At 50.0% G+C, this 25,320-nt stretch overlaps 1 protein-coding gene across 4 annotated transcripts in view; it reads right to left on the bottom strand.

The window, feature by feature from the left end:
* LOC137432292 (tubby-related protein 3) overlaps window positions 1-19,016 on the bottom strand; it is a 50,057-nt gene extending 31,041 nt beyond the window's left edge. Inside the window, exons 1-2 of one of the 4 annotated variants that reach the window (XM_068124103.2) lie at window positions 18,674-19,016; window positions 391-448 (exon numbers count right to left, since the gene is read on the bottom strand). In XM_068124103.2, the coding sequence (XP_067980204.2) occupies window positions 391-448; window positions 18,674-18,729 (114 nt within the window). In that variant the 5' untranslated portion in view covers window positions 18,730-19,016. Of the gene's footprint in view, window positions 1-390; window positions 449-1,598; window positions 1,975-2,285; window positions 2,412-18,673 lie in introns of those variants that run through there. The other 3 variants (XM_068124105.2, XM_068124104.2, XM_078783002.1) reach the window with 3 other exon arrangements.
* Between the last annotated feature and the right edge of the window lie 6,304 nt (window positions 19,017-25,320).

Raw genomic sequence — 25,320 nt, forward strand, 5'->3', positions numbered from 1 at the left:
TTCGAGCAGTTGGGTGAACTTGATTCTCGCAAAGAACCAGCAAAGGACCAGATTCTCACAACGATGGAGTTCTCGATGCAGGTCCCCTGCTGGTAACATGTAGCGCAGCTCAGCATAGACCACTTATGTATCATGCTATTCACCTTTAGATACCTACGTCATAAAAAGGTCATATCATGATCTCAATTAACTTCAATTACTTTTACCTGTTTATAAACATACTTGGAGCGGTGTATTTTGCCATCATTCCCTTCCTTCTATTTCCCATTTGAATTAGATTTAGAATGTAAGCATGTACGACTTAATTGATTGTTTTCCTGTTTATTTAACCAGAGGGACATAGTTGTTTCCATTCACAAGATTTTGACCATTCCTGGTGACAATCCACACCTGTCGGTTAAGTTTCTGCTGCCGAAGGTCTAAGTCCTGACCATCATCATTCAAGGCACTGAGAAGAGAAGGGGAGAGAAGAGGACGTCAAACAAGGAACACTGAAACAAGAAAACAAGAAATATGACATGCATAGCACGATACTTGCGAAATCCCTAAAATAAGTTTAATCCAAAGGTCAAAGTTGACCTTTGGCCTATGTGGACCGAAAAAATATTGGTGGTTAAATTCTGTGACCTGGTATGCAAATCCTCTTCATATTTCAAGTCAATCAGATGAAAATCGACGATTTTAGAAATTTGACCTATGTTGACCTTTTCACCTTGAGACCTCAAAAATAATTGGTGGTTGAATTAAATCACCAAATGTGCACATCCTCTTCTAATTTCAAGTCAATCGAAAGAAAATTAAGAATTTTTAAAATTCCACCTTAAGGTGTTGACCTTTGACCTATGTTGACCTTTTGGCCTACGTTGACCTCAAGAATAATTGCTGGTTGAATTAAGTCACCAAATGTGCACATCCTCTTCTAATTTCAAGTCAATCGGGTAATTCGAGGATCAGGTGAGGATTTTAGAAATTTGAGAAAGTTGGTGACCTTTGGCCTCGGTCGGACCTTTTGACCTCAAAATCAGTAGGCTTCTTCCTTATGAGCAACTCCGCCATTTGCTAAAGTTTCGTAATGATCGGTTTGAAATTGTGAGCTGCAGGCGATTGACATACAAACAGATAGACAGAAAAGCAGAAAGACAGACAGAATGGCACGCAAGACCAAGCGATATACTTTATACAGTAGGACCTCTGCAGCCTTGTGGTCCCAAATGTCCACATGGCACTTCAATCAATCTGAGGCCCTCATGATGTTGCTTCAATGCTGTTGTCCTCAGGTCACGTGCTGTGGTTTCAGTCATCTAAAACTAAAACTAAATTACGAGGATGGCAAAAACAAGAGTTTGTGTCTTTTACAGAAGCAATAGACCTCATTCTGGCATGACCAATTTTGAGGAAGACCTTTTGGTCGATAGCTAACTACAGAAATAACATTTAAGTTTGAACAGATCAATTTAGGTAGTTTGATGTTCTAAAGACCAATCAGATAAAAGGGAAATAGAAGAAGCAAAAAACAGGCTTCCAGGACACAATGAGTGCAGGACGCAAGCAAATCGGCCCAGGCCCAAAGGAGGTGCAAGGTCGTCATAATGAGCTACCTGTACTGGAACAAACCACGGGATGCCTGGCCGGAAGTCATGCTGCCCTAGCCGAACAAATCCTCCTTCGGCGAAACCAACGAGCCTCTGTTTGATACTCGAGCAGAAGAGCAAATCCGCCGTCTCCGCCCGCTCTTCCTGAAGGCCTCTCTCGGGTCTTTCTCTATGTCGTCCACCCGGCTCAGCTCGCGAGGCCACGATCCCCTAGTCTACTCGAGTCATTTGCCACCCGATGCTCGAGTGCTCGCGATCGCGTCCTTGGCAACGCCAGCGCCATGGCAACGCTGATGTCAGCATCTCCTCCCGAGCTTATTATAACGCCTGGAGACCATCCTGAACTGTCCTCACCAACTCCCAAGCACAGGAACACAAAGTGTGCTGCCATGACGCACTTCCTCCTCGGAGTTTTCGTATTCTTATTTTCTTTCTCGGCAAGTTGCCCTTGCCATCCAGGCCCACGGACACGCAATGGACAAAAATGGAGTCAACATCGTTTTGGTTTATAAATATCTGAGAGAATACATACACTTCCTCAAATTAGCTGTTGGAATGGGGCTTAAAGCGATGGACAAATGTGCGGCATTCATCACAAAACAAATGTGGAGGACAAAACAAAAACCCAATTTGTTTGTTACAAATAAGAGCAGACAAAACAAAAATGGTGGAGGGTTCGGGGGACAATCCAACCTCAGTCATGCAGAGCAAGATGGATGTACATGGCAGGAAACAGAGTCCCTTTTATCCTGAACTTCGAGAAGAAAAACGCAGAGAGAGAATGGAGCAGTGTTCCTGCTCATTGGAACGGTGGGAGGAAATGCAGGCCCGCTACGCTCCAGACACCACGTGTTCCCGTGCTGGCATTCCTAAAGAACTATGGAGTAGGGGGGAAGCAAAGCTCCAGTTGGGTGTGCAGAGGTGGGCAGCACTCGTCCGTGGAAAACCAACCAACCGGTGGTCTCTTCCTCTCTCTCTCTTGGCGAGTCCGTGACAATCTCGACTCAAGGTTCAGCAAAGGCAAAGCTCAACCTCGACTTCCTATATGTCGTGTGCGGAGCCCATTGCGAGCCAATGCTGAGCAATTTTTAAGGAGGAACTCCCATCCAGATGCAGGAATCCCAGGAATGTTACTCAAACAGTTCGTTGAAGCAGCACCTGGGTGAAGGTGCACTTGGAAAACTTACTGGAAAAGAAGCATTTTCTTGACATCTTGGAATTCTGAGTTGGATTTCCTTGAGCGCTTCACAAACTGTCGGGTTTACAAGAAACGCGGAGACATCTTAAATGTTGCCACCGATTAGGCGGAAGGATTCGTCGAACATCCGCTTGGAAAGGTAACACCTGGCATAGAGAAGGCCTGGCAAGTCCACCAGTAGCACATAGTCAGGTTCACTATGTTAACAAATATAATTTCGTTCAAAACTTTGGGAGATTAGCAAACCTGTACATTTATGGAATCATCAGAGCAGGGAGAATCCGAAAATCAATGTTGGCATTTGCACAGACACCTGCATGGCCGCCATTTTGGATTTTAAAAATGGCCGCCATAAAATACATATTTTGCGCTATCTCGGCTTCTAGCCAACCTAGAAACTTAATTAAATATGCTAATCCTATGTTTTCTGGGTCAAGGAATCCAATAAAGGCCTCAAAATAGTGCTCAGGATTATAGAAAAGCAACAAATAAAGGTAATTGAAAACCATTGTCTTTATATTTGTGATATAACTGTATTACATAATACATGATATTGCAAGTCCGTTGAAGTTATAGGTTGTTATAGGAAGTTATAGGCAGTATCAGATTGAACTATAAGTCCTATACACAGGATCTACTAGGTCTATACCGTTCAGGAATATGCTTTTACAGATCTTCATCACTGTCCTGAGTGTCATCTGGAAAGTCCTAAAAGTGAAGCAAGCGTTAGGATTAGAAGTCTAACGATCCCACCAACGGTTTTCTTGACCCAGAAAACAGAGGATTAGCATATTTAAATAACATTCTAGGTTGACTAGAAGCCGAGATAGCGTAAATTATGTATTTTATGGCGGCCATTTTGAAAATCCAAAATTGCGGCCATGCAGGTGTCTGTGCAAATGCCAACATTGATTTTTGGATTCCTCATGCTCTGAAGATTCCAAAAATGTATAGTTCTGCTAATCTACAAAAAGTTTGAACGAAAAAACATGGTGAACCTGTTACCATTTAACACAATGGCAAATGGGTTTCCATACATTTCAACCAAAATTTATACCAATTCACGAGTCAAAATTCAATTATGGATAATCTCGCAGGAAGGGTGGACTAAGCTATTGGTGTCCTGGCCATTGCACGTCCACGTTGCCTCTCACCTGAGATCAAATATCAGAGGTGAACGAAGCACGGAGAAGACTCGAACAGTGAATTTGCGGAGCATTACTCGTACACCAAAAGTTTAATGCTCAGACGTCATATGATGTTGGAATTTGAAGGAATTGCTATTTGCATAAAACCGTCAAACTTATCACACCGGAGCAACGAGGAACCACAATGGATGACAAGTCTTTATAAATACCGGAGGCGGTTTGTGTCAACTGTAAAGTTGACCCCTGATCCCGGTCTCTCAACTCTTGAGTTCTATCTCCCCTCCCACTTTGACCTGTAAACCCTGATGTCCACACCTCTCTCTCTCTCTCTCCACACACACACACACACACACACACACACACACACACACACACACACACACACACACACACACACACACACACACACACACACACACACACGTGTAAAATGTGATTTCAAGTCCTCAAAAATTTCCCCTCTACCCCACACAAACCATAAGTCATCCACCCCCCTCTCTCCCCAATTCCCAAACTCCAAGTCCTCACCCTCCCCTTCCCAACCCTAAGGCATCCGTCAATATCCACCCCACTCCGAGCCTTCAAACCCCCTCCCTACCCTCCCCCCCCCCCCAACCACAGCTTCTTAACCCCCTCCCCCCAAAGCCTCAACCTCCCCCTCCCAACTCTGTCTCATCTTTGCTCCCTTCCCCCAACCCAAGTCCTCACCCTCTCCCTCCCAACCAAAAGGAATCAATCCCCTCTCCACTTTTAGTCTCCAATCCCACAAGATGTGTGGAAACCCCATGAAATTATAATTGTAACCCATGAAATTGTATGTATACACACACATTATATCAAAAAGGCTCATCTGGCTGAACAGTTGCACATGCACCTCCTATCATGAGTCACGAGCCTAGCAGAGCTCCAGCCCTCTACATCTCCATAGGATTTTCCTGGCAGCAAATACCAGGAATATATTGTTGCGGATATGAGATTGGCATCCATCCATATCCGCTTGTAAATATTCCCCTATTTCCTCCATACTTCCCAACTATCCCCAATCCCCCATTCCCTAGTCCCATTTTCTGTAAACAACACTCTGTAGACCCGACCTCCCCCTATTTCCCCCATTAAATGTCGCATCCAGGTCCACCGCATCTCACGTAGACAACTATAGGACATCTTGCTAGTTATTCTTAGTCTATGTCAGTTAAGGACTCGTTTCCATTAATTGTGACTCTTCGTTGCACCAGAATGTGATTGTATGGCACCGTTAGGAAGTTTAGGACCTCCCAATACCTCCCCGCAGCTCTTCCTCATGGTACAGCAACAACAACAGCAACAGCAACAACAACAACAGCGGCGGCGGCGCGGGGAGTGTGCACCCTCACTCCGGCTTGGTTGGTGGGGGGTGTTGGGAGGGCACCATGCCTTTCCAACGAGCCGCCATCGAGCATGTGCTCGACGGGGTTACCAAGTAGGGGCTCGCTGTCAGCTCCTCGTCAAGGGCGGAGCCCGGTAACCCCCCGCACCCAATAGAAGCGGCGGACCGATCCCATCTGGGGCGGAGCCAACGAGCCGAGGGCATGTCACTCCCCGCTGAGCATGCGCAGGAAGAGGGAGGTGACGTCAGATGCGCCCTCAGCTTGGAGAGAGAAGGACGCCACCTCCGAGCGCTGCAATACCTCCCCGCATCTCTGGACCGGACCGTGTTTGATTCTGCCCCTGAGCCAAGGTGCACCTTGTGCTATCGACTGCCTGTCCTTCCCTGCCATCAATCCCTGTGTAAGTCAGTCTTGTTCCGTTTGTCTGTGGTCTGTCTGGGATAGATAAGATTGTGTCTAAGTGCCTATCTCTTCTGTGCTTTACCTCTTACCTTGTAATCTACCCCTTTTCTCCACCACCAATTATATCCTCCTCCGGAGGTCTTGAGAACTGTACCCCTTGTGTCGTTTCATTTATCCCAGCCGTTGTGTCCTTTCCTTCATTGATTTAGCATAGCGCGATTTGGTCAACGTCGGGTGGAATCGGGTAAGTTGGGGAAGAATCGGGTAAACTGTGCGAACACGGCGGCCATTCCGCTCGGCCCATCATAACATCTTAAGCCGTGTCCGTAACAATTGGTGTCGAGGAGTGAGATCGGACCCGAAGCGCGCTTAACGCGCTCAAAATTACAAGTGACCGAAATTTGTTTTGTTTTAAAATAAAAACCCGAATTTTGAAAGTCGCGCTATGGCGGATCAAGACGGCTGGGTTCCGGTAGAGGAGAGTGAGGCAGGGTCGATCCAGGACCAAATTGAGGGATAAGAGGAGAGCGAAGCAGTGAGGGCGGCAGGTTCGCAAAATGGCACCTCGCACATGGCTACGGCGGCCGCACCCGCTGCACAAGTGGGAGGGATGGCCCAAATGCAGGCCCTCATGGAGCAATTTATGGTGCAAATGCAGGCGTCCCTCAAACTGCAGAGTGAGCAATTGGGGGTAATGGGGAACCGGATGGATGCTCAGGGTGAGCGATTGGAGGGCCAAATGGGGGTAATGGGGAACCGGATGGATGCTCAGGGTGAGCGATTGGAGGGCCAAATGGGGGTAATGAGGGACGAAGCGAGGGGTACCGGTGAGGGATTAGACAAGAAATTAGAGGGGTTAGACAATGGGATAGAAGGGGTGAAACATGGGTTAATGGGGGTGGAAAATAGAATGGCTGCCCAGGAGAATCAGATAGAGGGAGTGAAAAATGGGTTAGAGGGGTTAGAAAACAGTATGGAAGGCAAATTGAGGGACATGAGGGACCAAGCGGAAAGGGAAGTTTAAAAAATGGGGCAGCAGATAGAGGGGGTCAGAATGGGGGTAGAAACTAAATTGGATGCTCACAGGGAGGAAATGGAGCAGATGAGGGTGGCATCTGGGCAGGAGATGCAAGTGATGGGAGAGGAGATCAGAAGAGGTGTGAGTGAGGAGGTCGGAGGAGTGCGCGAGGAGGTGAGGCACTGTAAGGAGCGCATGGAGAAGGAGGTGAGAAAGGGGACTGTAAAATTGCAAGGGGGTATAGAGGAGTTGACGCTGGGAGTAGAACAACTGACAGTGGGACAAAAGGAGTTGGGGGACCAGGTAAAGAAGAACACAGCGGTAATAGAGGGTTTAAAATCGACACAGAAGGAGATGAAAAAGGACGTAGGGGTAATTAAAAAAGAGTGTCAGACGGTACATGAGGACCTGACGAGGAAAATGAACAAGGTGGTAGAGGTGATGGAGGTTAAAGAGCGGGAGGTGCGGGAGCACATAGAAAAAAATAAGGTGGAGTTAGAGGAAGAACTTAAGGGGGCGCACGAGGAGATGAAGGAGGTGAAGCAGAAATTAGAAGAAGTGGAAGAAGGGGTGAGCGAAATTAAGAAGCGACGGAGAGAGGATAAGAAAGAGATAAAGGAGGAAGTAAAATAATTGGTCCAAAGTCTGTGTTCGGATCGTGATGAGGTGCTCATTAACCGGATGAGGGATTCGCAGGTGATGGAGGAGAAGCGAAGAGAAAGAGGACCCGGTGTAAGTGGTGACCAATATGGTCGTGCGTATGATGCGCCAGGTGATTTAATAAGCTTGGGGGTCGAGATAGACCCGGATGTTCGTGAGAGGCCAAGAGTGAGGTGTATGGCTGGTCCGGAGGGTATGGAACGAGGGTGCGAGCGAGAGGGTCCGGTGATGGGAGAGGTGCGAGGTGTGAGTGAGCAAGGTTGTGGTGGTATGGAATGGGTAGCGGGTTGCGGAAGTGTGACCCATGCATCGACACCAACAGGGGTAGTTTTTAGAGGGACAGGGGAGGCACGAGAGCCCCTTGGGGGTAATGTACTGTGGGGGCCCGGCCGGTTCGGCCCCGCGCTGACCCCGCAAGGGGCGACGCAAGGGGTCCGGCAGGCGGGCAACGACTCGCATACGAGGTGGTCCCACAAGGTCCCACTCGCGCCATATGACGGCAAGAGTGATCTACGAGCGTACCTGGCGCAGTTTGACTGTGTGTGTAAGGGCAACGGTTGGGGTGAGGACGAAGGTGGAGTACACCTGGTGGCCGCATTGCGCGGCGCGGCGGCGGAGGTGCTGACGGCATTACCACCGGGTGCTCTCACCCTGCCAGCCCTCCGCGACGCCCTAATTAATCGATTCGGCATTGAACAGCAGAGCGAGCTTGTTAAAGCTCAGCTCGCGCTGCGAAAACGCAAGCCCCAGGAAGCCATCGGGGAACTTGCCCACGACATTCGCCGCGCAGTGGGGATCGCACATGCTAGCATGGCAGCGGATTCCCGGGAAAGCCTGGCGCTGGACCATTTTATCCAGGCCCTCCCGGATATTGAGCTCCGGCAACAGCTCGCCATGTGGCGCCCGCAGACTTTGAGCCAGGCGGCTGACGCTGCAGCCCGTTGGGAAGCAGCGAGGCCCCTGGCCTGGGGGAGCGAGCGTCACGCAATGGCGGTCCGCCAGGTGGGACCCCCGATGGAGGGCGGACCCCTTAGGGGGCCTGCCCCCGACGTGAGTCCTGACCTGGCGGGCATGGTCCGGAGGCTGGTGGACCAACGCCTGGCGGGACCTGGACCATGGCAGGCGGCCCCGGAGGTGGCCCGCGGTGGACCACGAGCGGGTAATCCAATTCGGACCTTCAGGGGGGGAAATTTGGAATTCCGGAGACAAGCACCTTATCAGGTGAGGTGCTATACCTGCAACCGTCTGGGTCACCTGGCGCGGCACTGTCGAGCCACGCGCCGGGATGATCCCCGGCGGTTGAGGTCCTTAACTCCGCCCAGGGGGGAGCGGGTTAGCCGACCCCAGACACCCCCCCCCCCCCCCGCCAGACCCCGGGAAACTAGAAGGCCTTACACCGGCGAGCAGGCGCCCCCGTGGATTGCCTCGGCTTTAGATGCCGAGGCGGGACCCAGTACCTCTGAATAAGGGGGGCTTATTAGTGCCAGAGGACTGGGGGATTGATGAGCGATGGGCCCGGTGGGTAAGGGTGGCATCCCTGCCACCCTTCCCATGAAGTGGGGCAAATGCGCTATAGATTATGGGGTGTATGGCAGTGAAAACTAGCCCGGGTGGGTTAGGATATATCATGTGTAGGGATCTAGCGAAGATGACATTAGGTGACGTTAAGGTTAGTTAGTGACAAGGATACCTGTAGTGGGGACGCAGGTAGATTAGTATGGATGATAATGACGTGGGAGCGCAATAGTTTAAAGGGACGACTGGGAAGCGCAAGTTTCAGAGGGGAGTAGTTAGATGAGATGATGCTGGGTGAGAACTGGAAAGGTGTGTGGAGCAGTGTATGAGTAGTGAGTGTGTGGATCAGCGCGAATGCGCTTGGGGGAGAGAAGGGTGCAGGCGGCACCAAGTATGAGAGCACCGGTGTGCAAGTACAGGTGTGTGGAATACATGGAGTATTGGAATGAGTGGTGTGGAGAGAGTTGGAGTAAGTGGTACGGAGTGGTGTGCATGGTGCGAAGGTGTGAATGGGGGAAGAGTGGACCCCCATCACGGATACCCGGGGCGGGTAGTGTAAGTGTTAGGTAGAGGGTATAGGTAAATTGTGGTTGGATATTGGCATCTGTGGTGCGGGTGACAGAATGGTATTTGGATGGGTGCATTAGTGTTGTGGAAATGGCTGGGCGTGTAGCCTGTTAGTGTGTGTAGTTGGTTGGGCACTCCACCACTGTGAGGATGTCGGCCAGGTGAGGCCGCAGGTGGGCTCTGGGAGCCGGTAGTTGTTGTGGATGGGGCCCGAGGATCCGGAGGACGGACCCGGGTAGCCCAGTGCCAGAGGGCACCAAGGGGTGACAGAACCAGGAGGGGTCTTCCCCAGTTAGTTAGGTTAGGGTGAGGAGCGAGGTAAGCTCGGGTGGCAACTACAGTGGTGGAGGTGTGCAGGTGGGTAGACCTGCTGGGAGAGCTACACGTCGCAGCCCAGAAATTGTGCGAGGGCACCGGGAGATGAATCGGGGGAGTGAGACCCCAAATTGAGAAGCACCACAGTTTGGTCAATGGGAATTGGTTTTTAGAACCCATAGTGTAAGTTGGCCAATGGATTGGCAGGGAAAGACCCCGGGTAATGTAAAGTTGTTAAAGTCATTTAGGAAATAGTTAGGATTGATGAACCTGTCGCACCATACGCAGCCACTTACCTGAGGTGATGATGATGACTCCACACCTGTGTTTTCTTTGTTTTGTGTTGCAGGAAAGGAGAATTGCTGTGTGGATTTGTGAGACGCATCACGACGTGGATGAGACATTGGGGTGATTCCATCTCTCCCTCCTTAGGAGGGACTGATGATGAATTGGTGATGGCAAATTTTGATGTTGAATTGGAGATGGCAAATTTTGATGTTGAGTTGGAAATGGCAAATTTGATTGGTTAGGAGGGAGAGAAGACGAATTTGGTTTATGGGAGGAACGGGGAAGACAGTAGCGACGTTTGTTGATGTGTAAAGTAGATGTTTATGGGTAGTGTTGTGTTTTGTGGATACAGTAAGGGGTAAGGGAGGGGCAATGTAGGTTACCTGGTGGGGGGGGGGGGCGTACGGTAGGAACGTACCTGTCTCACCTGGTTCCCATGTGCCCCCAGTGTGCATTACCTTGTATTGCGTGCACCTTTGCGCCCTTACCACCTTACTCACTTGTTTCTTTTGTCTCCCACCTCCGAGGATCTGGCTTGGGGCAGAGAGAGAGGAGAGAGAGGTGCTGGCTCCGCAGTTGTGGGCTTGTACTTTCGCTGCTTGCTGCCTGGATCGATACACCATATGGACCGCAATTTTTGTGGCCGCCCACAATGGACCGCAGTTCTTTTGCGGGCAAGCACCACCCGTTGATGGACCTCTGGGTCAACGTGGCACCTATGCCATACAGGTGAACCCTGTTCATAGTTGGCCCCCCTGATGGCCACAATTTAGAAATGGACGCGGTTGGCGCCTTTCTTTATTCCTAAAGAAGCCAGAAGGCCAAGAGAAGGCAAGACCAGCGGCAGAACATCGGCCGGCTGCGACACCACCGGTGACTATGAACACTTTATTGGTGCACCGGATGGTGCTGACTGTGTGTATGGGGTGGTGCTTTTGGTGCTTGGATGGGGTGCTCTGCACATTATTAAAGGCCGTAAGGCCACAGGGCACTCGTGGGTTGGTGTATCGATGCTGGCATGCGTGCTCTCTCTCTATGCATAACATCTGCATGTGTTCCTCAAAGAACAGGTCCTGGATCGTAGTGTAAATATCAGTGTAGTCTTGTATAAATGATGCTCCCTACCGGCTGTATGTTTAGTTTGAGGATTCTTTCCGTGATTCGGTTATCCTGTGGGTGTGTTTCTGTGAGGAGAAGGGTGCAACGTCGCAGGGGGACATATTTACTCATTTGTGAACATCTGTAAAACTGTCGCACTCAGGGTTGAGTTAATAGTAGAGGGAACTACATCTGAGTGCCACACGAACGTAGGTAAAAATCGCCCCGAGGTAGAGAAGGGTGCAATGTTGCGGATATGAGATTGGCATCCATCCATATCCGCTTGTAAATATTCCCCTATTTCCTCCATACTTCCCAACTATCCCCAATCCCCCATTCCCTCGTCCCATTTTCTGTAAACAACACTCTGTAGACCCGACCTCCCCCTATTTCCCCCATTAAATGTCGCATCCAGGTCCACCGCATTTCATGTAGACAACTATAGGACATCTTGCTAGTTATTCTTAGTCTATGTCAGTTAAGGACTCGTTTCCATTAATTGTGACTCTTCGTTGCACCAGAATGTGATTGTATGGCACCGTTAGGAAGTTTAGGACCTCCCAATACCTCAACGCAGCTCTTCCTCATGGTACAGCAACAACAACAGCAACAGCAACAACAACAACAGCGGCGGCGGCGCGGGGAGTGTGCGCCCTCACTCCGGCTTGGTTGGTGGGGGGTGTTGGGAGGGCACCATGCCTTTCCAACGAGCCGCCATCGAGCATGTGCTCGACGGGGTTACCAAGTAGGGGCTCGCTGTCAGCTCCTCGTCAAGGGCGGAGCCCGGTAACCCCCCGCACCCAATAGAAGCGGCGGACCAATCCCATCTGGGGCGGAGCCAACGAGCCGAGGGCGTGTCACTCCCCGCTGAGCATGCGCATGAAGAGGGAGGTGACGTCAGATGCGCCCTCAGCTTGGAGAGAGAAGGACGCCACCTCCGAGCGCTGCAATACCTCCCCGCATCTCTGGACCGGACCGTGTTTGATTCTGCCCCTGAGCCAAGGTGCACCTTGTGCTATCGACTGCCTGTCCTTCCCTGCCATCAATCCCTGTGTAAGTCAGTCTTGTTCCGTTTGTCTGTGGTCTGTCTGGGATAGATAAGATTGTGTCTAAGTGCCTATCTCTTCTGTGCTTTACCTCTTACCTTGTAATCTACCCCTTTTCTCCACCACCAATTATATCCTCCTCCGGAGGTCTTGAGAACTGTACCTCTTGTGTCGTTTCATTTATCCCAGCCGTTGTGTCCTTTCCTTCATTGATTTAGCATAGCGCGATTTGGTCAACGTCGGGTGGAATCGGGTAAGTTGGGGAAGAATCGGGTAAACTGTGCGAACACGGCGGCCATTCCGCTCGGCCCATCATAACATCTTAAGCCGTGTCCGTAACAATATCATTGAATTCTTAATTTTATAGACTAGCCCCCCCCCCCAACCCCCCCCGAGAGACATCACACATCCACAGACACGTGTATCGGGATTGTTGGCCCTTCTTTATATTAAAAGTTTGACAGGGCCAAAACATTTAAACAGCTTGGGACCCCACAGACAAAGTACACAGTCCAAGAAAACTGTCCCATGAGCATACCTATGCACCTCAGACAGAAGGCTGAAGTACATGGTCAATCAAAGACACACATCCTAACCACGAAGGGTGGGTTCGTTGGTGGTCAGACAAATGGTCATACAACTGGACCACTTCTAAATAGGAGTGGTCCCTCATGAGAGACCTTTTTACATTAAAAAAAAGTTTTTTAAAAATCAAAATTTCTAAACAACTTGGGACGTGGACATTCAACTATGGCCAAAGTACACATTCCAACAAGACTGTCCCATGAGCATATACTTGCCCCTCAGCCAGAAGGCTGAAGTACATGGTCAATCAAACACACACATCTATTTTTCTCATTTATTTATTTGATTAATAGCATTTTTCCTTTATCCTCATCAACGTCACAATTAAAGGTTCTCGAGCCGAATACCATGCTTCTCCTTTGAATCAGACCCATCGATGGTGTATTCGAGTCGGGCAACCAATGAATGCAGAATGAATTCAGAAGTGTCCAGAAACATTTTGTCTTCCTATGTACAAGAAAATGCCTCCAAAGTCATTGAGCCGCGCTTCACCATGCAGCAAGATGTTGTGCCGTGGTCGGCTGAGTGAGACCGAGGTGGGCGGGGCAGAGTGAGGCCGCTGTGGGCGGGGCCAAGTGAGGCCGCTGTGGGCGGGGCCGAGTGAGACCGCTGTGGGCGGGGCAGAGTGAGGCCGCTGTGGGCGGGGCAGAGTGAGGCCGCTGTGGGCGGGGCCGAGTGAGGCCGTTGTGGGCGGGGCCGAGGGAGGCCGCTGTGGGCGGGGCCGAGTGAGGCCGCTGTGGGCGGGTCCGAGGGAGGCCGCTGTGGGCGAGGACGAGTGAGACCGCTGTGGGCGAGGACGAGTGAGACCGCTGTGGGCGGGGCAGAGTGAGGCCGCTGTGGGCGGGGCCGAGTGAGGCCGCTGTGGGCGGGTCCGAGGGAGGCCGCTGTGGGCGGGGCCGAGTGAGGCCGCTGTGGGCGGGGCTGAGGGAGGCCGCTGTGGGCGGGGCAGAGTGAGGCCGCTGTGGGCGGGGCCGAGGGAGGCCGCTGTGGGCGAGGACGAGTGAGACTGCTGTGGGCGGGGCAGAGTGAGGCCGCTGTGGGCGTGGCCGAGGGAGGCCGCTGTGGGCGGGGCCGAGTGAGGCCGCTGTGGGCGGGGAAGAATGAGGCCGCTGTGGGCGGAGCCGAGTGAGAACGCTGTGGGCGGGGCCGAGTGAGGCCGCTGTGGGCGGGGCCGAGGGAGGCCGCTGTGGGCGAGGCAGAGCGAGGCCGCTGTGGGCGGGGCCGAGTGAGGCCGCTGTGGGCGGGGCCGAGGGAGGCCGCTGTGGGCGGGGCCGAGGGAGGCCGCTGTGGGCGAGGACGAGTGAGACCGCTGTGGGCGGGGCAGAGTGAGGCCGCTGTGGGCGGGGCCGAGTGAGGCCGCTGTGGGCGGGTCCGAGGGAGGCCGCTGTGGGCGGGGCCGAGTGAGGCCGCTGTGGGCGGGGCTGAGGGAGGCCGCTGTGGGCGGGGCAGAGTGAGGCCGCTGTGGGCGGGGCCGAGGGAGGCCGCTGTGGGCGAGGACGAGTGAGACTGCTGTGGGCGGGGCGGAGTGAGGCCGCTGTGGGCGTGGCCGAGTGAGGCCGCTGTGGGCGGGTCCGAGGGAGGCCGCTGTGGGCGGGGCCGAGTGAGGCCGCTGTGGGCGGGGAAGAATGAGGCCGCTGTGGGCGGAGCCGAGTGAGAACGCTGTGGGCGGGGCCGAGTGAGGCCGCTGTGGGCGGGGCCGAGGGAGGCCGCTGTGGGCGAGGCAGAGTGAGGCCGCTGTGGGCGGGGCCGAGTGAGGCCGCTGTGGGCGGGGCCGAGGGAGGCCGCTGTGGGCGGGGCAGAGTGAGGCCGCTGTGGGCGGGGCCGAGGGAGGCCGCTGTGGGCGGGGCCAAGTGAGGCCACTGTGGGCGGGGCCGAGGGAGGCCGCTGTGGGCGGGGCAGAGTGAGGCCGCTGTGGGCGGGGCCGAGGGAGGCCGCTGTGGGCGGGGCCAAGTGAGGCCGCTGTGGGCGGGGCCGAGGGAGGCCGCTGTGGGCGAGGACGAGTGAGACCGCTGTGGACGGGGCAGAGTGAGGCCGCTGTGGGTGGGGCCGAGTGAGGCCGCTGTGGGCGGGTCCGAGGGAGGCCGCTGTGGGCGGGGCCGACTGAAGCCTGTGTTGCCGTTGCATGGAATAAAGATAGTGCTTGATGCTCTCTGCGTGTCCGCATCTTTATAACAAAGACATTACACAAGACAAAGACATTACACAAGACAAAGACATTACACAAGACAAAGACATTACACAAGACAAAGACCCAAAACACATTGCCAACGCAACCAAAGAATTCATTGGGTGAGGGTGGAGAAAGTGGAAGGTTTTAGACTGGACAAGTCTATCTCCTGATTTGAATCCAATGGAGCAGCATTTCACTTGCCGAAGAGGAGACGAAAGTCAGAAACCCGCAAAACAAACAACAACTGAAAATGGCTGCAGTAAAGATTTGGAAAAACATCTCAAAGGAAAATACCAAGAGTTTGGTGATGTTCATGGATCACAGGCTCGATGCAGTTATTGCATACAAGGGATATGTAAGCAAATACTAACTATTATACTATGTCTTGACTTAGCGGTCAAGTTAAGTTAGCAGCCAAGCCTGGTGTTGCCTTAGTGGTTAGGGTGCGGCTTGGGATCCGAGGATCCTGGGTTCAAATCCCAGGCAATCACTGAATTAACACCAGGAGGTTGACTCAGCCTGTCATCCTTCCGAGGTCGGCAAATTGAGTACCAGCTCACTGGTAATTCCCTGTGTGTCACAAGAGGCGACTAACAGGGTTGGTGGCAGGAAGGGCATCCGGCCATAAAACATTGCTTCAAAAAGGGGACTACGGTGCCCAAAAAAAGACCAACCCCCGCTCTGCGTGGAAAAATGGCCTCTAAAGGTGGTTCTATACTATGTCTTGAAGCAGAGCAGATAAAGGATTTTCTAAACCTAGTCCAGAATTGCTTTTTGACACAACTTGTGCAAAAACCCACAAGTGGATATGCTATGTTGGACCTCTTTTTGAGTAACGATCTCAATATGGTGAAAGAAGATCCCAATATGGTCGGAGGTGGAGGTAGGAGAGCATCTGGGGTCAAGCGACCACAAAAATTAAGCAAGGTCTCGGTCACTACAAGGTCTTGGTCACTACAAGGTCTCGGTCACTACACAAGGTCTCGGTCACTACAAGGTCTCGGCCACTACAATGTCTCGGTCACTACAAGGTCTCGGTCACTATACAAGGTCTCGGTCACTATACAAGGTCTTGGTCACTACAAGGTCTGGGTCACTATACAAGGTCTCGGTCACTACAAGGTCTCGGTCACTATATAAGGTCTCGGTCACTAGAAGGTCTCGGTCACTACAAGGTCTCGGTCACTAGAAGGTCTCGGTCACTACAAGGTCTCGGTCACTATACAAGGTCTCGGCCACTACAAGGTCTTGGTCACTACAAGGTCTCGGTCACTATACAAGGTCTTGGTCACTACAAGGTCTCGGCCACTACAAGGTCTCGGTCACTACAAGGTCTCGGTCACTATACAAGGTCTCGGTCACTACAAGGTCTCGGTCACTACAAGGTCTGGGTCACTACAAGGTCTCGGTCACTACAAGGTCTGGGTCACTACAAGGTCTTGGTCACTACAAGGTCTCGGTCACTATACAAGGTCTCGGTCACTACAAGGTCTCGGTCACTACAAGGTCTCGGTCACTATACAAGGTCTCGGTCACTACAAGGTCTCGGTCACTATACAAGGTTTCGGTCACTACAAGGTCTCGGTCACTACAAGGTCTGGGTCACTACAAGGTCTCGGTCACTATAAGGTCTGGGTCACTACAAGGTCTTGGTCACTACAAGGTCTCGGTCACTATACAAGGTCTCGGTCACTACAAGGTCTCGGTCACTACAAGGTCTCGGTCACTATACAAGGTTTCGGTCACTTTTTTGTATACTGAATCGAGGCTCGTGAAAAAGCTGACATTTACTTCACAAACAAATCAACCAGACAAACAAAATATATAAAAAGAGGGAGCGGAAGACAAGAGAATGGGAAGCACACAAACACTTGAGAGCACACAACATTTAAGAGCAGGGAGATGTGTGGGAGGGAGAGTGCTTGGGGGGAGGAGGCGTGGGAAGGGGGGGGGGTAAACTACAAGGTCTCGGTCACTATACAAGGTCTCGGCCACTACAAGGTCTTGGTCACTACAAGGTCTCGGCCACTACAAGGTCTCGGTCACTATACAAGTTCTCGGTCACCATCCAAGGTCTCGGTCACTACGAGGTCTCGGTCACTACAAGGTCTCGGTCACCATCCAAGGTCTCGGTCATTATGAGGTATCGGTCACTACAAGGTCTTGGTCACTATACAAGGTCTCGGTCACCATCCAAGGTCTCGGTCACCACGAGGTCTCGGTCACTACAAGGTCTTGGTCTCCCTTGGAGGTCATTTTGAGATACAAAATGTAAACTGTTCATCATGGCGGAGGTACGCGCCCTACCAGGTTCCCTTGTAGTTGTGTATGTGGTGCCATCGTTTAGTTAGCTTTCTGTGATTAATAATTATTGCACCTGTGTGTTCAGGATTCTGTTGCTGTGTTTCTTTGACAAATAATTTGGTTCTTAAGAGACGTGTGCACCTTTTTCGTATACTTAGTCGAGGGTCGTATGAGATCTAACACATATAACATATAATAAAGGGAGCGGGAGACAAGAGGGGGAGAGAGAGGGCAAGCACACAACAGTAGAGAACAGGTACATCATGTTACCTGCTCTTCTCTGCGCCGCCATCTTTTGGGTTTAATTGTTACCCCTTTCGGATAAATTATTTCTGATAAAACACGTTGTCGATGACATGTACAAGTTATCTTTTATAGTTGATGCCATGTTTCCTACAATAGCATAGTAAGTTAATTTATCTGATTGAGTAATGGAATATTTTGTATAAATAAATGAATGGAAAGGAGTCGTGAATGTTTACATCACAGTCTCTGATCTTGAGTGGAAGTGAAAAGACAATCTGAAGTTGTAAAAAAGATGGAAAATGACCAAATACCTATAATAGTATCAGCATACCTATAATAGTATCAGCATACCTATAATAGTATCAGCATACCTATAATAGTATCAGCATACCTATAATAGTATCAGCATACCTATAATAGTATCAGCATACCTATAATAGTATCAGCATACCTATAATAGTATCAGCATGGGAGCAAATATAGGCCTCTGTCAATCCCTTGTCCATCCACCATATCTCTTAACAACTCAAGAACATTCTGTATCCATAATGTCGGCCATCACGGGTCATCATTGTATGTACTCTGGTCGACCGTGAAACCTCTTGCCACACAGACCCACATCAGCATGGTGAGTATCCAGAGCACAGTAAGGTATATATACATATTGAGGAGGGACATTTAGCCAGGGTAACGCCATACAATTGTCTACTCCTTTTGGAGGATCCCAAAACGATCCACATCCAAACAGCACCTGAAAGGACACCGTAGTCCAAGATGGTGGGCCCTCCCTTTATTGAAGGCCATGTACCTGGACATCAGCTTTGGTCGGATTCAATTCCACATTGGAACAAATCCATTATTAGGCAGCTCAGACAGACAGCAATTGGTACGAATTGAGCTAACCTACCTACAATACAAGGTCTCGGTCTCCCTTAGACTTAGAGGTGTCCTCCCATCCAAAGACTGCCCGAGCTCGAATAAGATGCACAAATAGACAGGATATTAAAAGAGAGACAAACGGAACCAGGTTGTCTGGACATCCCACGGCACTCGTCGGGTCATGCAGCGGACTTGGAGAGCGGGGCAATGGGATAAGCGAGGGGACATCGACACAGTGATCGGACAAGGTGGGGCTCGCTGGGTGGGACGATTACCTGTCGTAAGCCCAGCGGCTATACGCCAAACCTCGAACGCCGCTCACGGTGTCCATGTAGTACGTACGCGTACGACCTGTGGAATGCGATCGTGACGGGACAGAAGAACAAGAACCTCTGTGCAGAGAGACAGAGACAAAACGACAATAAGTGTCGGAAAAAATAAATGACGAGGGCTTCAGGAGGGGGATGGGATTTGGCGGGAGATGCTACGGAAGGAGATTTAGCGGATAAAACGATGCACAGAGTACACGAGTTGTGAGAAAGTCATCTGGGAGGGTGGACATGTCGAGGAGAAACCGTTTAACCGACTTTAAACATCACTTCCACCACGTCTGCGTTCATTCCCCCCTCCTGTCCCCCCTGTAAATGCCGGACCATCGCGCTAATGGACCAATAGCACGACTGCTAATCCCTTACCCCGCCCACTCAGAAAACACGCCCATTGACAGGCTCCGCCCCTTCTCAGGAGCAACCATCTCCACTCCAGTATCACTTTGCAGCGTGGGAGGGATGTGGGGTATTAAAAAACAACCTGCACTCTACTCCGCGTCCCTCCGCATGCCTTTCAGACCGTTTGTCTGCACCGCTGCGAGAGCATTAAAAGCACGTACAGACACATTCCAGGATGGCCTAGACGCTGGAGGTACACATACTCTCCTGTAAGCTGTCTAGCCTGGGTTCGAATCCCATCCCAGATATAAAATGTCATCCCTGTTTCACAAGTGGGAGGATTCATCGATGTGTGTTCTGTGCCTCGGATGGACGGACTGGGCGTTTCGTCTGCCGCAATTCGTTGGTGGACGATAAAGATGTCATAGTGTCCATCGCGAAGAGTAGGCGAGCAATCGCAGGCACCCTGAACAAATTACCAAATTCCTACCCTAACCTTAGTCGAATTTCAGGCTTGGCCGGCCGGTTCGTGAAAGACTTAGGCAAAGCTTCCCCCAGCCAACCTTCAAAAAGGTGGGAATAATTGTGACCGTTAAAGAAGAGGGAGAAAAGGTTATACAAATTCTGAAGAATTAAGGTGTGGGAATGGTAGGGGCTTAGACACAAACGTAACTAGAACGACACTCGGTAGAGAGGGTACCTCCACCTGGTTGGCCCTCTCTCCCAATGGTGAAGAATCACTTTAAAATTAAGTAATTCTCATATCCGAATCCATATTCAGATCTTCACCAAAATCGAATCCATTCTTCCTCGTCAGACACACAACATGTCCACCAAGTTTCGTCCAAATCCATCCACAACTTTTTGAGATATCCCGCTACGTATCGTTTTTGGTCCAATCTCCCAATGGTGATCGAAGTATCACTTAAAAAATTAAATAATTCTCATATCCGAATCCATATTCAGATCTTCACCAAAATCGAATCGATTCTTCCTTGTCAGACACACAACATGTCCACCAAGTTTCGTCCAAATCCATCCACAACTTTTTGAGATATCCCGCTACGTATCGTTTTTGGCCCTATCTCCCAATGGTGATCGAAGTATCACTTAAAAAATTAAATAATTCTCATATCCGAATCCATATTCAGATCTTCACCAAAAGGGAACCGATTCTTCCTTGTCAGACACCCACCCCAAAGCCCTCGCCCTCTCTCAGATCTCTCGATGTCTCCATGTCTCTCGGTCCCTGCCCTCAAATGTTGTGTTTGTGTCCTTCCCCCTCTCTCCCCATCTTGTCTACCGCTCCCGATGTTATATGTTTTTGTGTCGGTTTGTCTTTCTGTGTGATTAATGTTCGCTCTTTCACGAGCCTCGACCTTGTATACAAAAAAAAAAAAAAAAAAAAAAACCTGTCCACCAAGTTTCGTCCAAATCCATCCACAACATTTTGAGATATCCTGCTATGTATCGTCTTTGGCCCCATCTCCCAATGGTGAAGAATCACTTTAAAATCCTACTAGCCGGATCCGAATCTTCATCAAAATTTAATAATTTCGTCGTTGTCACATACGCTCCATCTCCGACAAATTTCGTCCGAATCCGTCCATAACTTTTTGAGATATTTTGTTCACAAACAGACAGACAGACAGACAGACAGACAGGGGTGAAAACATAACCTCCCTGCACCTTTGCTGGCGGAGGTAATGACAGGGCATGCTGAATTATGCTAAAACCAACACTTCAAGTCTTCATCACGTGACCTATCATTTCATACAGTAATGAACACTTATCTACTATGCTATAACGTTTGTTAATGGCATATTTATTCGATCTTACTCCCCTTAGCCCCTTTGGCCGTCTCCACAACAACATATTCTGTTTCTGATGAACCATGTCCATGTTACATAGGGTCGGTGCTGCTTTCCTGCACTCTACTCCTGGGACCTGGGATTCCAGGTTAAATTTGATGTTACCGTGTCAATTTATCCCCTGATGTGCATGCCTTATACATCATATATGTAATAGGTAGACAAACTCTTCCATGAGTTTCAATAAGAAATGGAGGGCGCCGGAGGGATAATGAATGCGATTTGTATTCGAGATGTCTGCGTGGTTGGTGATTTCCATCTGCTCGAAACCAGGCAGAAGCTCACATTCTAATTATTGATGTCGAGTGACCTGCTCTCGTTCCTGCCCTGCCATGGAAACCTGAGCTCTTCGTCGTTTTCACGTTGTTGGTTGTGGATGTGGGACTGATGGAAGGGTCTTCTACGTCCCCATGTCACCCAAAGATTAGCAATGACGTCACCTCACTCTGCCATCTATATCTTATATGCTGTAATTAAAAACAACAACTACAACTACAACTAGATACCTGCGATCACAAAGGGATCGCCTGCGACTTACCCTTGGCCCACAATCCAATGATGGCGTGTTTTGTTTGGACCGCCATATGACCTTGACCTTCAACATTTAGGAAGAATAGTGTAAAAAGGTGTTTTTTGTTAATTAGGTCACAATCCAAAAAAGTAGGTCAAGGACACCAATGAAATGTCAGGTGCACAACTTCAGTGCAGGTTCACTATTATGATACAAGAACATGTCGGAAGGCCAAGCGGTCTTTGAGATCTGTCATTGGGAAAAAAACATTTTTTCAGATCGCCATTTGACCTTGACCGTGTTTTTTTTTTCAAACCGCCATTTGTCTTTGACCTTCAACTCAGTGGGGTATGATATCAATTAAGCGTATATGCGACTTGTTCTAGGCTATCTGGAGAGGGCAATTTTGTTCCGAATCAGTTCCAAAAATGTTTACATGTCTATAATTAGGTCATGACTTGAAGAATTAAGTCAAGGTCAAATACAATTATGTCACCCCACATACACTACATGACCAAAAGTATGTGGACACCCAAACATCTTCCAAAATCGTGGGCATTAATATGGAGTTGGTCCCCCCCCCCCCCCCCCCCTTTGCTACTATAACAGCCTCCACTCTTCTGGGAAGGTTTTCCACCAGATGTTGGAACATTTCTGCGGGGATTTGCTTTCATTCAGCCACAAGAGCATTAGTGAGGTCGGGCACTGATGTTGGGTGATTGGGCCTGGCTCATAGTCGGCGTTACAATTCATCCCAAAGGTGTTCGATGGGGTCGAGGTCAGGGCTCTGTGCAGGCCAGTCAAGTTCTTCCACACCGATCTCGACAAAACATTTCTTTATGGACTTCGCTTTGTGCACAGGGGCATTGTCATGCTGAAACAGGAAAGGGCCTTCCCCAAACTGTTGCCACAAGGTTGGAAGCACACAATCATCCAGAATCTCATTGTATGCTGTAGCGTTAAGATTTCCTTCACTGGAACTAAGGGACCTTGCCAGAACCATGAAAAACAGCCCCAGACCATAATTCATCCGCCACCAAACTTTACAGTTGGCACTATGCATTCGGGCAGGCAGCGTTCTCCTGGCATCCGCCAAACCCAGATTCATCCGTCGGACTGCCAGATGGTGAAGCTTGATTCCTGACTCCAGAGAACGTGTTTCCACTGCTACAGAATCCAATGGCGGTGAGCTTTACACCATTCCAGCCGACGCTTGGCATTGCGCATTGTGATCTTAGGCTTGTGTGCGGCTGCTCGGCCATGGAAACCCATTTCATGAAGCTCCCGACGAACAGTTGTTGTGCTGACGTATGCTTTCAGAGGTTGACGAAAGAGAAGTTAGGCTTAACTAAAATGTTGTCTTCTACATGTTGACATTGTTATGTCTGGTGGGTAGTGATATATAGAGCAGATAGATCTGAATAGGTAACGTGCTTCGTCTGTCGCGGTAAGGAAAACTACCTGTAATAAGTTCATGTGTAGGCGTTTTGTCGGGTAAGGAGTATACTTGTGAATCTACCAGGAGGTTCGTGTGTTAAGTAGAGTTAGGGATTAAAGAGTAGCGCCCCTGTGTGTCCTCACCTGGTTAGCCAAACCTTTGTCCCTTTTGGCACTGCAGACCAACATAGACATTCCGACAAGTCCTTAGCGCAACACTAAGTAACGCCCTTCCCTGACATGACTGTGAAAGAGAACCGGCAAAAGGAAACCAGGCCAGGACACCGCCGCATGGCCGCCACCGGTTGCACCTCCGACGGGCCTAACCAGATCGACTGCCACGTGCTATGACCACACCACGGGCCTGCAATTCGGTGGAGGCCACTGATTGGGTGGCGCGCCAAGGCTGACGTCACCGCCGCGGAGTGATACGAGGCACGGCGGGACTTTCGTGAGTGATTTGGCCAAGAGAGATCAGCGAGCGCCGAAAGAGAGTAAAAAAAGCGAGTTGGTTCAGAGGAGTTGCACAGGACAAGTTGGTGGAGAGCAGTTGGTTCGAGAGGAGAGATGGAGAGTTAGGAGAGAGCTCTCTTTTTGCCCTTCCTTCGTGCTTGGACGTCATTCGTTTTTCTTCCTGCTTGACTCTTGGAGATTGGAGTCAGAGAGAGATTCCCAGCCCTGGCAGTTCGCAGTTGACCAATTCGGTTTGCAGTTCACAGCTTGAGTTGGCAGTCCCGGTGCGACCCCGAGTTTGGAGAGTTGCAGCTCGAGCAGCTTTAGTCCCGGCCGGCAGCCCGAGTGGAGTTCGCTTGCTTCGTGCAGCCCTGCATTGGACCTTTGGAGCGAGGGACCTCGTGGTGTGCCGTTAAACCGACGAGGCCTGGTGGTGCTCGAAGGCGGATGGAGAGGGCCGCGGGGCCGTGTTACACTGAAGACGACAAGAGCCAGATAATCCCGAGCTCCGCGAGCTCCGTCGCGTTTCATTGTATCGGGTCCGGAATAAATCTTTATTTTGTACATTGAATTTGGTGTCCGTGTCGAGTTAATCTCCTGCAGGAACGGAGCTACAGTCGACGCGCTCCAGGTAAGCTTTGCCACAGCCCTCCATTTTCCTTCTCCCTCCCGTTGTTGCCTGTTGTTGTAACCTGTTGTAGCCTGATGTAGCCTGCCTCCCGTTGTAGCCTGTTGTTGGCTTAGCGGTCAGGGTGCCGGCTTGGGATCATAGGATCCTGGGTTCGAATCCCGATCGATCACTAAATTAACACCAGGGGGGTTGACCCAGCCTGTCATCCTTCCAAGGTCGGCAAATTGAATACCAGCTTGCTGGGATGAATGATCCCGGTGTGTACCCCGATTTAGAATAGATACACCGTATCCCTGCGCATCGTAAGAGGCGACTAAGGGTTGGCGTCAGAAAGGGCATCTGGCCATAAAAACATTGCCTCAAACAGGGAACCATGATTGTCATGGGGCCCGCAAGGCTAACCCCCGCTCTAGCGGGGAAAATAGCCTTAAAACGATCATTCATTCATTCATTGATTCATTCTCCCGCATGACATATAGCTGAATTCGTGTTTGGTAGTTGCCTCCGAATAAGACCGTTTAGGCTATCCGCGACTCTGATGTTAACCGGAGTTGCGCGACAATATATTGATGATATTTGTGTGATTAATGAAAAGCTTTTTGATTGGCTGCTTCATAGGATTTATCCAGAAAGTCTAATAGCAGATAAGAGTAGTAACGATGATAATGTGGCATATCTAGATGTGTTCGTAAGAGTTGGAAATAATTATTTTAGTACAAATGTGTATCATAAAGTTGACTATCAGTTTTTCTGTTGTCTTGTATACCTTTCCCTCTGATATATAATGTACCGGTTAAGGTCCAGGTAATTATGTCTTTTCAATTACTTTTCATCGAAGATTATTATATTTGCTAGAATTTTCTGTGTGAAGAATGATTTTGTGGTTTGTGGTAAGAGGATGTATTCTATTATGTCAGAGAGTGGTTATTGTGCTAACAGTTTGATTAGGTCATGATGTGGAAATGTTTTTAGACATCATTGTAATTAATCTCTTCTTTAACTTTGGTTGGTTTTCCGGTAAACAGGTTCCTGTAGCATTGGAAGTTGTGTGAAAGAATTAAAATAAATAAGTAATGGGAATTAGTTTTTTGGTTGTTGGTGCTGTTGTTGTTTGTTCGTGTTTTTTAATATCAATTAACTAATTAATTAAACCAAGAGTGTGTCATTAGTGTTTACCGGAAGGGGAACTTCAATATAAGTAGAGGACCTGTGTATTTTGTGTGCTGGTGAATTGCTGTGTACATTCTGTGGTGGTAAGGTAAGAAGTGGTAAGGTATTTCTCGTGTGCGGGTGCGTGCGTGCGTCCGTCCATGTGTATGCGTCCGTGTGTCCGTGTGTTTTCTATTTGTAT

Source organism: Myxine glutinosa, chromosome 8 (assembly GCF_964187855.1).
Source record: "Myxine glutinosa chromosome 8, kmMyxGlut1.1, whole genome shotgun sequence".
Lineage (NCBI taxonomy): Eukaryota > Metazoa > Chordata > Myxini > Myxiniformes > Myxinidae > Myxine > Myxine glutinosa.